The sequence below is a fragment of the Artemia sp. Qi Xiang Cuo genome, chromosome 12 (genome assembly GCF_049724085.1).
Source record: "Artemia sp. Qi Xiang Cuo chromosome 12, ASM4972408v1, whole genome shotgun sequence".
NCBI classification, from domain to species: Eukaryota; Metazoa; Arthropoda; class Branchiopoda; order Anostraca; family Artemiidae; genus Artemia; species Artemia sp. Qi Xiang Cuo.
The window spans coordinates 1,143,140-1,156,464 of record NC_142805.1 but is presented as its reverse complement, the minus strand read 5'-3'; the positions used below and the strand labels follow the sequence as shown (position 1 = coordinate 1,156,464).

At 34.5% G+C, this 13,325-nt stretch overlaps 1 protein-coding gene across 1 annotated transcript in view; it reads right to left on the bottom strand.

The window, feature by feature from the left end:
• LOC148945645 (uncharacterized) overlaps nt 1-13,325 on the bottom strand; it is a 431,669-nt gene that overhangs the window by 382,425 nt on the left and 35,919 nt on the right. Inside the window, exon 2 of the mRNA XM_089097755.1 lies at nt 5,751-5,811. Coding sequence (XP_088953881.1) covers nt 5,751-5,811 — 61 coding nt within the window. The remainder of the gene's footprint in view (nt 1-5,750; nt 5,812-13,325) is intronic.

The following is a 13,325-nucleotide window of genomic DNA, read 5'->3' as shown; positions in this document are numbered from 1 at the left end:
AACTTCGTTTTTAATGAGCACTAAGTAAAGAAAAACCACACGGAATCAAGCAACTGAGTCTCTCAAACCCCTTAAAGCTATTTTAAAAGATACAAAAAACTACTTAGGCCTATTTAACACAAAGACTTCGTTTTTAATGGCCACCAATTAATGAAAAACCACTAGTAATACGGCCTCTTAGTCTCTCACCCATCAAAACGATATTTTAAAATATACAAAAACTCAGTAATTAGAACAAAGAGTTAATTTCCAATGTGCACCCAATAAGAGAAATATAATGGACTAAGGCAACTGTGTTTCTAACGTCCCATAAAGATCTCTGTAAAGATACAAGAACAACTTATTTAACACAAAAATTTTATTTTTAATTAGCACTAAGTAAAGAAAAACCAAACAGAATCAGGCAACAGAGTGTCTCAAACCCCTTAAAGCTCTTTTAAAAGATACAAGAACTACTTATTTAACACAAAATTGTGTTTTTAATGGGCACCAAGTAAAGAAAAACCACACGGAATCAAGTAACTGTGTCTCTCAAACCCCTTAAAGCTTTTTTAAAATATATAACAACTGCTTATTTAAAACAAAAACTTCGTTTTTAATGAGCACTCATTAAAGAAAAACAACACGGAGTCGGTCTACTGAGTCTCTCAAACCCCTTAAAGCTCTTTTAAAAGATGCAAAAAACTACTTATTTAACACAAAAATTTTGTTTTTAATGGGCACCAAGTAAAGAAAAACCACACGGAATCAGGCAACCGAGTCTCTCAAACCCCGTAAAGTTATTTTAAAAGATACAAGAAGTACTTATTTACAAAAAAAATTTCGTTTTTAATGAGCACTAAGTAAAGAACAACCACACGGAATCAGGCAACAGAGTCTCTCAAATCCCTTAAAGCTCTTTTAAAAGATAAAAGAACTACTTATTTAACGCAAAAATTTCGTTTTTAATGGGTATCAAGTAAAGAAAAACCACATGGAATCAGGCAACTGAGTCTCTCAAACCCCTTAAAGCTCTTTTAAAAGATACAAGAACTACTTATTTACAACAAAAATGTTCTTTTTAATGAGCACTAAGTAAAGAAAAACCACACGGAATCAGGCAACTGAGTCTCTCAAACCCCTTAAAGTTCTTTTAAAAGATACAATAAATACTTATACAACAAAAATAGTTCGTTTTTAATGGTCAAAAATTAAATAAAAACCACACTTAATCAGGCAACATATTCTCTAAAACCCCATAAAGCTCTTTTAAAAGATACAAGAACTACTTATCTAAAACAAAAACTTCGTTTTTAATGAGCTCTAAGTAAAGAAAAACCACACGGAATCATGCAACAGAGTCTCTCAAACCCCTTAAAGCTCTTTTATAAGATACAAGAATTACTTATTTACAACAAAAACTTCGTTTTTAATGAGCACTAAGTAAAGAAAAACCACACGGAATCAGGCAACCGAGTCTCTCAAACCCCTTAAAGCTCTTTTAAAAGATACAAAAACTACTTATTTAACACAAAATACAGGCAAGCAAATAACATGGGAATTCCTATACACGCAAGCAAATAACTGAGTTATTTTTACGTCACAATTTTCAACTTAAAACAATTATAATTATAGCATCCCATTTCTCATACTTAAATTACTCGTTACGCTTTCTTAACCACCGGAAGTTTAACCTACGTAAATTAAGTTATAGACAATACTGGTTTAGAAAAACTGGAATAAAACAATCGATACAGTTTAAATTGCACGCTACCTTTGAATAGGCAATGTGATTATACCCACCTAACCAGATTATACCTACCAAACCAGATTATACCTACCAGAAACCTGTTTGGTACAGGGGCGCCCTCAAAATGGAACCTACTACTCTACTAACAATGGGCAAATTTTATAACCTAGACCTTTCTCCAGGGGCTGGGGGGGGGGGTCAAAGACATAGTTACTAGGCATTTCAATTATGCTGAACAAAATGGCAATCTCAGAATTTTGATTGGAAGATTTTGGAAAAAAGTTGCGGGAGAGGGAGCCTAGTTACCCTGCAATTATTTTGGTCACTTCAAAATGGGACTAGAATTTTAATTTCCTTTAGAATGAGCTCTCTACCGATGTTATAGCCCAACTGGGTCGATACGATCGCCCCTAGGGAAAACAAACAAACAAAAAAACAAATAAACACATCCGTGATCTTTCTTCTGACCTTTTTTCTCTACAGTAGGGTTCTCTAATACGCTGAATCTGATGGCGGGATTTTCAATAAGATTCTATGAATTTTAGGGGAATTTTCCCCCTTTTTTCAAAAATTAGGGAAGTTTTCTCAGGCTTGTAACCTTTGATGGATGAAACTTAATTTAATAAAACTTATATGTGTAAAATCAGCACTAAAATCTTATTTTTTTTTATATATCTATTGGTATGTATTAAAATTCCCTTTTTTATAATTTCGGTTACTATTGAGCCGGGTCGCTCCTTGCTTACAGTTCGTTACCATGATGTGTTTGATAATATAAGCTCAATTTTTATTTTCAAAAGGGTTACGCAAACAATAAATGCAGAATTTCAGCTTCTTCTGAAACGGCTTTACAAGCGGCTTTAGCAAGACGATAACTGCTGATGTCTGAAATTACACAATGCACCCCCTTTTGAAGGGAGCACCGATGCACCCAAGAGTTTATGTCATTCAAAGTATAAACACACACTGAACTGAAGTATAAACACATACTGAACAAGTACTGACAAAACCTATCCTCTCCACACAAAAAAAGTGACCCTTTGACCGCGTATCCGGAGACGATTCCATACCTATGCGAACCTGGCGACTAAATCACAAGTTCCGTAGGTGATTATACTTGTTCCGTAAAAGCTGTATTAAATTTAATTTATTGGCTCGGAGCGATTAAGTAGTACAACATTTACCCTCTAGAGGCGCTGAGGTACGCGGGGTCACTTTTGGAGAGTTTTGTCAGTACTTGTTCAGTATGTGTTTATACTTTGATGTCATTGACAATTCTCTAAGCGGATTGAATATTCGCAAGAAAAGAACGGGTCCACCATTTTTTTTATTTTGCTAAGTTCCTTTGCTGCTTTTCTAAATCTGAATCAAATACTTTTTTAATGAATACATATAAAATAAAAAACCCTGTTGATGTTTTGGAGAAAAAGCAAAATAAATTTTTATCCAAATTACCTCTTTTCTCTCATATTTTATATAAATCTGCGCATGAAGCTTAATTATTTTTTTTTTTATTATTATTATTTATTAATTATTGAATGAAGTATTAATTTGTGAAGTGTTAATTTTAAGTGTTAATTTATTATTTATTGAATGAAGTGTTAATTTGTGTGGTAAGTTTGATTGAAGGCCTTTGCGTACTTGTTGTTATATAGCTTAAAAGAATTTTATGGCCTGTTATTTGCGGTTATTTTTATTTTATTTTTTTTAATTTTTACTCTTCGTATTCGGAGGAAATAAAAAGTTTGAATTGAATGAGTATTTTTATATATTTATCTAGTATTATAATGATTTGTTTTAACCAGATAGAAGAATGTCAACAAAAAAGATTTAAAGACAATGTGAACCTCGTGGGATGGAGTAAAGAGTAGAGTTCTGAATAAAATAGGAAGGAGGAGTGTGTACGTCTGTGTCGGATTCAAGCATCTTGAAGTGAGGAGTTACAGGCAGGGTTGCCACATGTAGCACCAAAGTGCTATTTTAGCTCTATTACAGTCAATTTTTTGACTGTAGCATCGAAAATCGCTGTGTAGCCCGCAACTTTGGGTAATTGTAACACTTTAGGAACTAACCGTGGTGGCAATCCTGGTTACTGGTATAGTCAACGGTTACGATACGGCTACCGTACGAGGCAAAAGTATTAAAATATTCTACAAGCTACAATGTTAATCTTGAAAATAGACGATAATGATATAATTATATTGAATTTTTAAATTAATAGGCAATACAATATAATGAAGACAATTTATGCTAAGTAAATTTCTACAAAGAATAAAAGGGTTATTAAGAAGGCAAAATAATCCACTTAATAGCCTATTTATTTCTTTTCTTTTTAACATTTGATTTTGTTACTAGTATTACGGTTTTCTTCTGTGCCAAAATGAGCATAGTCTATCGTAGTTTCAAAATAAGCTACCCCCTCAACTCGGAGGCGGCAATTCTTGGAAATTAGGGGAGGATTATACTGTATTTTTCCCTATCCGGATAGAGAAGGGTATTTTTTTTTTCAAATCCTTCAATGAAATTGCAAGAAAAGCCATTTTTCAAGGAAAATCCACGCCACTCCCTCAACTAACATCATGCCAGCCATCGTGCGCAGCGTATGGCTTAAGTATACCCCGCGTGGGGGAGTGAGCCATGCGCTTCACAAAAATGTGCGTTGTTATCGAAGTGTGCCATGCGTGGTGGTGCAAATGTTACTCCAAGACGTACACCAGCGAAGAGTGGGCACACCCTCGATTTATGCATATACGAATCAACATTTAGGATCATTAGATTTACTAAAAAGGAAGCAGAATAGTGGCGGTTAAAACAATATAAGCATGAATGAATTTACAAAAAAACTAAACAAAAAAACATGAAGTCAATGGACTCTTGACATGAAAGGGAGTCAAACAGCAAGTCTTTGGCATTATGCCAAATGCTTGCAAATCTACTTTACCGAGTTTTAGAGGAGAATAGAAAATAGTACACACATATATATATATATATATATATATATATATATATATATATATATATATATATATATATATATATATATATATATATATATATATATATATATATATATATATATATATATATATATATATATATATATATATATATATATATATATATATATATATATATATATATATATATATATATATATATATATATTCTGTAAGATAAGAAAAAAAATGACTAAAGCCCATCTCCCCTCTCCTGTGAAAAGTTATGACTTGATTAACCACATAAATAGTTACTGAATAAAAACTATAAAGTATAATTTCAATTTACTAGTTTAGTTTCTGAAAGAACATTTTGAGAGCTACAAAAATTCGAAAATGATTACACTGTTTCATATAATTTCTGGTTTTCTATGTTAATCTGCCATTTATTTTGAATTTGTACCCTCCCTTCCTCCAAATGTTGCCCCAACACGCAACTTCCAATATATGTGCCTGATTGGAAATCAAAAAGAAAAGGAGTTGTAAAATAATTTAGGAGATGTTTTCCGTACTTGCATGATATAGCCCCTACCGCTCAAGTTGTTCATTCATTGACGTATTATACAACCATTTTTTCTTCGTTAGTGTCTTTCAGCTTAGCATGAGACATCACAAAAAGAAGTGACAGAATAGGTGAAAAATATATAATTTGGGCTATATATTTGTACATCAGGGGGTGGGCGGGTGATGGTAAAGTATTTGGACAGTGTGAAGTTAGAAAAAATTCTTACTTCATAATATATAGAATAATTGTACGTAACACATTTGCATGCAGACCCACTATAATTTACCCCCACTCCCCTAATTTGCAAATATATAGCCCAAATTTGTTTCTAAAGTATTATATTTGTATCAGACTTAGGTACATGTCATTAGAATTGAGCGTCAGATAAACATATTAGAAGAATATTAGGTAGGGGCTATATCATACAAGTACCACGTTTTCAAAGTAAATTTCTGGAGAATCCAGGAAAGTACCAACAATCTAGCTAAAGAACTAATAATACAGAAGAATGTCCACTTACCAACTGGGGTGAGTGACTGTACAAGACCCAGCCGAAGAATTCCAAATAGAACGCCAAGAGCCTGAAATAAAAAGAAATATTATCCGTATTTAATTAGCCGAGTTTTGTACTATTCGTTATATCATTCGACTATTGACAGTTCAGTGACGATGAAAAACACACACACACACTCTGTTCAAAATAGTCAAAATGTTCAATAGCTATTCCTCGGGGATAACACGACCCCCCACAGCCCCTGGGCGAAGGTTGTAATTTATACAAGTTGTCCATTGTTTACAAATAGGTGTTATAATTGGGAAAGGGGATAGGTTTGATCTGAAGTCTTCAAGGAGACTAAGGGTATTAAGAACTTTCAGGAAATGCAGAAGGGAGGGGGTGTTGAACTAAGTCAAAGACAATCTTTGCACGCAGATTGTCAGAAAAAGCATGTCTACAACATATCAGGAATAGCTAAAGCTGTAAAGTTGAAACTGTTAAGGAGTGTTGAGGGGGCTATTGAATTAAATCAAAAGCCACTATCAGCATCCAGGTCGTCAAAAGAGCGTATCTGAAACATCTAAGGAATGGCTAAGGGTATTAAGTTGTGGTGTTCAGGGCATATTAAGGGAGATTATTTACTAAATCTAAAGGGTGATTCTAGACGATTCCATCACTTACATAGGGATAAGATGAACACGCCACACGATGTTTTTATACTCTTTCCTAATAATCCTTTCACTCGTAAATCTGATTTAAAGCCCTTATATGGACCCTAAAGTGGCATCCAATTCTAACAATTTTTCTCACATCACTTTCACAGAGTGATTTCCTGAAGTCCCGTAAAATCAGTTCGACAAATCCGTTTTAACAAAGAATACATGACACATCCCAAGATCATAAGCAAAGAAGAAATATATTTTTAGCACTATATATGGGATCACCCGTGGGGGGGGGGGATCTGGGATGCACTGTCAGGGAAACGATTATTATTCCAAAATGAGCATCAATAAGATTTTAATGGTACTGCTTGTGATTGTCACCAATCTAGTGACAGGAATAGTGGGTCACTTTAGGGCCCATTTAACGGCTTTAAATTCGATTTGTAGTGAAACGAACATCATATTTGGAAAGAGCACAAAAAAAGAAAATCAAGTGGCGAGTTCACCTTGTCCTTACGTAAGGGATTGAATCGTCTCTAAATTTACCATCAAAAGACACTTTCTGCTTTCAGGTTGTCAAAAGGGCGTATCTGCAATAGCTAAGGAATGGCTAAGGATATTAATCTGTAGCTTTCAGGGCATCTTTATGGTGTTGAACTAAATTAAAAGGCACTAAATGCATCCGTGTTCTCAAATCGGGATATCTGCAATACCTCAGAAACAGCTAAGGGTATGAAGTTGAAACTTCCAGAGCATGTTGAACTAAGTCAAAAGACACTAAGTGCATCTAGGTTTTCAAAATTGCGTTTTTGCAATGTTCCAGGAACGACTAATAGGATCAAATTGAAACTTTCAGGGCATGTAGAGAGAGAGAGAGACGATAGAACTAGATTAATGACCCTATGTGCATCGAGATTATCAAAAGGGCATATCTGCAATATCCCAGGAACTACTATGGGTATAAATCAATGGTTTAAGGGACCCGGCTAAAAAACTTCGAGGGGATATTGGATGGGAGATCAAGTAGACTCTAAATTTTGACTTGGGTGGGGGGAGGGGCAAATGGGAGCTTATCAAGAAAAATAAATTTTTGAATAAAATATTATGTTGATTCGCTTAAAAGTTGAAACCATGAAGGCATCTCAATTAAAGTTTCAGAACCAAGGGAATTCATCCGAAAACAGTTCTGGTTGCATATAATATAAATGCCTATTTTTATTTTTAAAATAACAAATCAAAGCTCTTTTTAATAAATGAACTCAAAAGGCATTTACTTAAACAAACAAACAGTTAAAATAAGATATGACACAACAATATTCTTACTATGAAATTGTCGATCAGTATCAATATTCAATGATGAATCAGGATGGCTTCAGCCCTACAGAAGGCCAAAATTATGCAAAATTTCAATCCATTTATTTTATTTGTAAAACCAAAAAAAGTACCAACAATTCCTTTTATTAACTAATAAAAAGAATGTCAATTAAAAGTGAATAGGAATTAATAAAAAACTCCCAAAAAACAAGTTTTCAAAGAAAAGTAAAAAGTTATATTAAACGAAACAGGAACAAACATAAATTCAAATAATGATTCAAGCTTAAAACAACCAGAAATCAGTATCAATAAATAAACGAGGCCCGAAAACGACAGAAAATACCATGAATTATAATTATACAAGCTTTCAACGAACGGATTTTTACTACAAACAGGTGTAGAGCTAACGTCCCCTAGGCCCTCTAAAGATCAGAGCGTCGATTCCCTTTTAGAGAATTTTTTTTCTCTTTTATAACTGTAATAAACTTAAAGTTGTTGAGGGTTCCAGGAATGAATCAAACAGTTCTCACTGTTAACAGTTCAAACTGTTAAGTAAGGAGCAACCCGGCTCAATAGCAACCGAAACTCTAAAAAAACAGAATACGTCAAACGAATTGAATTTTTATTCTGATTTCAACTATATGACTTTTATAAAGTTTAGTCTTACCCATCAAAAGTTACGAGCCTGAGAAGATTTGCCTTATTTTCGAAAAAAGGGGAAAACACCCCCTAAAAGTCATAGAATCTTAATGAAAATCACACCATCAGATTCGGCGTACCAGAAAACTCTACTGCAGAGGTTTCAAGCTTCCATCTGCAAAAATGTGGAATTTTGTATTTTGTTGCCAGAAGAATGATCACGGATACGTGTTTATATGTTTTTTTTTGTTTTGTTGTTGTTTTTTTCCCCAGTGGTGATCGTATCGACCCAGTGGTTCTAGAATATCGTGACAGGGCTAATTCAAACGGAAATTAAAAGTTGTCGTGCGCTTTTTCAGTGACCAAAAAGATTGAAGAGCAACTAGGCCCCCTTCCTACCCCCTTTTCCCCCAAAATCGTCTGATTAAAACTTTGAGATAACCATTTTGTTCAGCATAGTGGAAAGGCCAATAGCTATACCTTGGGATATAACATGACACACACAGCCCTAGGGGAAAGGTCTTTAAGTTATAGAAATTGCCCATTGTTTACACATAGTATTTGCTATTGGGAAGCATTAGGGTGGGAAGACGAATTTTCTGCTGCTTTTTTTTCACGGGGGAACATTCCATGGGGAGGGAAGTTTCCAGGGGGTGAACTTGTAAAAGGAAATTATACACTGGGGAAATTTTCCAGAATTCGTATACAAAATTATTTTTATATTTCTTGCTTCTCATTTTCAGTCTCAATTTTACGCGTGGAGTTGTTAAGGGTAATTGCCTGGGTAAATTTTCACCGGGATTGAATTGTCTAGGGGATATTTCCGAGGGAGGGTATTTCTTCGTGGAGGTGGGTCAGATTTCCTGGGACAATTTAAAAATAATCGGAAATTAAATAAAAAAACAAGTTTGTTCAACAGAAAGTAAGGAGCAACATTAAAACTTAAAACGAACATAAATTATTACGTAAAAGAAGGGGGTTGCATCCTCCTCAACGCCTCAAAATGTAAACTATAGTTTGAATTCTGTCCCAATTCTTTAAGAACGACTTCTGAAACCCTATGTTCGTTTAATTGGAACAAAAAGAAACTTTTTTCAAAAGTACCGTGCTAAAAAAACTATAGTGCAAAGAGCGAGGTGCTGAGGAGGATGCAACCCCCTTTATATAGGTAATAATTTCTTTTGGTTTTAAGTTTTAATGTTGCTCCTTACTTTCAGTTGAACAAACTTTTTTTTATTTAATATCGGTCTATACTGAACAGTCAATCTGCTTTGATTAGTTCTTTTCAGTTATCAGTTATTCAGTTATTTCAGTTTTCAGTTATTTCAGTTATGTGATTTTCTTTCGCTTTTTGTTGGTGTTACGTAAAATAAAAATACAAATTTTTAAAAATTTTCAAATGAAAATTGTTTCGAGAAAAGTGAAAATGACACTGGTCTTTAGAAGACTTAGGTGGGGTTAGTCCCATGGGCGCCCATAAGCTGAATTCCAGGGGGGGGGGGCAAACTTCGTCTAATTGCTACTTTTAATGCTATATAATAGAAATCTCAGAACAAGAAATATAAAAATAAGGCAGCATCATTCAGCCAGGGGGGGCAAGAGCCCCCCCCCTGCCCCCCCATATGGGCACCCATGGTTAGTCCTTCTCCTATTTGTGGTAATTTCTGTTCATTTTAAGTGTAACTAAAGTATTATTCAAACAGGTATTATTTTCTAATATTATTATTATTCATTAGATAGTTTAGAGTTCTTTTACATTGATTAATGTAGTAAACGCAATAACCTATATTTATAATTTGAGAACAGCAAACAAATAAACAATTTTTTCATATTCAAAGCAAAAAGTACGTGAGAAAAAAAATTAAATAGAAAGAATAATAAAATTCAAAAATGGATGGAATATAAGGATTAGTAATTGTAGAAGGGGTGATTAAAATCTCCGGGGAAAGATTTCTGGTTTTTTCGGGAATATTTAGATTTTATCCAGGGAATGAAATTTCATGCAAGTAAAGTTAATAAGCTAAGTGCAAACTTTCATGAGACTCAGGTCAAATTATTAGTCGTTAGAAGTTAATATTAGAATAAGGTTTAATCTTGGAATTATAAATATTCAAATGTATACTAGTAGTATGTACATATGGAATTTGCCTAGGTTATGTTCCTTCCGGTGTATTTCCATCACTTTACATTCCCTGGCACCTTTCCACCAGACTAGTTATTGCTATTGTTGTCAATTGAATATGGAATTATACAAAACCTACCAGACAAGTTTCCGGGCCAACCAGACATGTTTCTGGGCCAAGCAGACAAGTTTCTGGGTCAACTTTAAGTTTCTGGGCCTTTACGTTCCATGGCACCTTTCCAGAGCATGTACCTATGGATTTGGGGCCTTTACGTTCCTTCCTGCTATAGCAAGACTGGTTTGGTGGGTATAATCTGGTTTGGTGGGTATAGTCTGGTTTGGTGGGTATAGTCTGGTTTAGTTTTCAAAGAGAGTGAGTATTTCACATTTTTGCAAAAAGGGATAAGGAATTCGCAAATCGGACACTATGAATGATATTAATTAATGTTTTGAATAATAGGAGTGTGAATGATTCTAATTAGTGATTGTATAAAGGTGGAGAAAAAAGGATTAAACTGATTAACAGTTAAGGTAACCCTGAAGGGTTTGTTAACTCAGGTAATTTGTTATAAATTTGAAACAACATCAGTCTATGAAAATTAATAACGACGATAGAATGACATTGTGAGTTGACCTAGCTTTACCTCTCCGATGTGTCAATTTTGGAGGGAAAATCAAAAATACTCAGAATCGAAAATAAATGGGATCTGCCTCAAGGGGAAGGCTCAGAGGCCCTTCAGTCCCCCAGTTCTGAGGGCAGAGGAGGGGGGGGGGTCAATTTTGGAGGTAAAACCAAAAATGCTCAGATTCGAAAATAAAGGGGATCTGCCTCAAGGGCAAGGCTCAGAGGCCCTTCGTTCCCCGTTTTCTGAGGGCAGGGGAGGGTCAATTTCGGAGGGAAAACCAAAAATTCTCAGAATCAAAAATAAAGGGGATCTGCCTCAAGGGCAAGGCTCAGAGGCCCCTCCTTCCACCATTTCTGAGGGCAGGGGTGAGGGGGAGTCAATTTGGGAGGGAAAACCAAAAATACTCAGACTCGAACATAAATGGGATATGCCTCAAGGGGAAGGCTCAGAGGCCCCTCCTTCCTCCATTTCTGAGGGAAGGGGCGGGGGGGGGTCAATTTTGGAGGGAAAACCAAAAATACTCAGAATCGAAAATAAATGGGATCTGCCTCAAGGGGAAGGCTCAGAGGCCCTTCGTCCACCTATTTCTGAGGGCCGGGGCGGGGGGGCGACAATTTTGGAAGGGAGAACCAAAAATACTCAGAAAGTTCATTTTGAATTTCCTTCATTGAAATGCAAGAGTTGGAATATTTCAGTAGTGTTTTGTTGTGCTTTACCTTGTCATAGTTACATTCTCTTAATTTTTCAAAGTTCATTTTGAATTTCTTTCGTTGAATTGCAAGAGTTGGAATATTTCCTTGTCATAGTTACATTCTCTTAATTTTTCAAAGTTCATTTTGAATTTCTTTCGTTGAAATGCAAGAGTTGGAATATTTCAGTAGTGAATTGTTGTGCTTTACCTTTTCACAGTTACATTCTCATGATTTTTCGAAGTTCATTTTGAATTTCTGTCGTGAAATGCAAGAGTTGGAATATTTCAGTAGTGACTTGTTGTGCTTTACCTTGTCACAGTTACATTCTCTTGATTTTTTGAATTTCATTTTGAATTTCTGTCGTAAAATGCAAGAGTTGGAATATTTCAGTAGTGACTTGTTGTGCTTTACCTTGTCACAGTTACATTCTCTTGATTTTTCGAAGTTCATTTTGAATTTCTATCGTAAAATGCAAGAGTTGGAACATTTCAGTAGTGTTTTGTTGTGCTTTACCTTGTCACAGCTAAATTCTTTTGATTTTAATAGTTAATTTTTTATTTATTTCATTGAAATGCAAGATTTGGAATATTTCAGTAGTGTATTGCTGTGCTTTACCTTGTCACAGTTACATTCTCTTAATTTTTCAAAGTTCATTTTGAATTTCTTTCGCGAAGTTCAAGAATTGGAATATTTCACTAGTGTCTTGTCGTGGTTTACCTTGTCACAGCTACATTCTCATGATTTTCCAAACTTCATTTTGAATTTTTTTAGTGAAATGCAAGAGTTGGAATATTTCAGTAGTGACTTCTTGTGCTTTACCTTGTCACAGTTACATTCTCTTGATTTTTCAAAGTTAATTTTGAATTTCTGTCGTAAAATGCAAGAGTTGGAATATTTCAGTAGTGTTTTGTTGTACTTTACCTTGTCACAGTTACATTCTATTGATTTTCATAGTTCATTTTGAATTTCTTTCATTGAAATGCAAGAGTTGGAATATTTCACTAGTGTTTTGTTGTGCTTTACCTTGTCACAGCTACATTCTCTTAAGTTTTCAAAGTTCATTTTGAACTTCTTTCGTGAAATGCAAGAATTGGAATATATCAGTAGTGTCTTGTCGTGGTTTACCTTGTCACAGCTACATTCTCATGGTTTTTCAAAGTTCATTTTGAATTTCTGTCGTGAAATGCAAGAGTTGGAATATTTCAGTAGTGACTTGTTGTGCTTTACCTTGTCACAGTTACATTCTCTTGATTTTTCGAAGTTCATTTTGAATTTCTGTCGTAAAATGCAAGACTTGGAATATTTCAGTTGTAACTTGTTGTTCTTTACCTTGTCACAGTTACATTTTCTTTATTTTTCGAAGTTCATTTTGAATTTCTTTCACGAAATGCAAGAGTTGGTATATTTAATTAGTATTTTGGTATGCTTTAAATTTTCACAGTTACATTCTGTTGATTTTAATAGTTTTTTTTGGATTTCTTTCATTGAAATGCAAGAATTGGAATATTTCAGTGGTGACTTGTTGTGCTTTACCTTGTCACAGT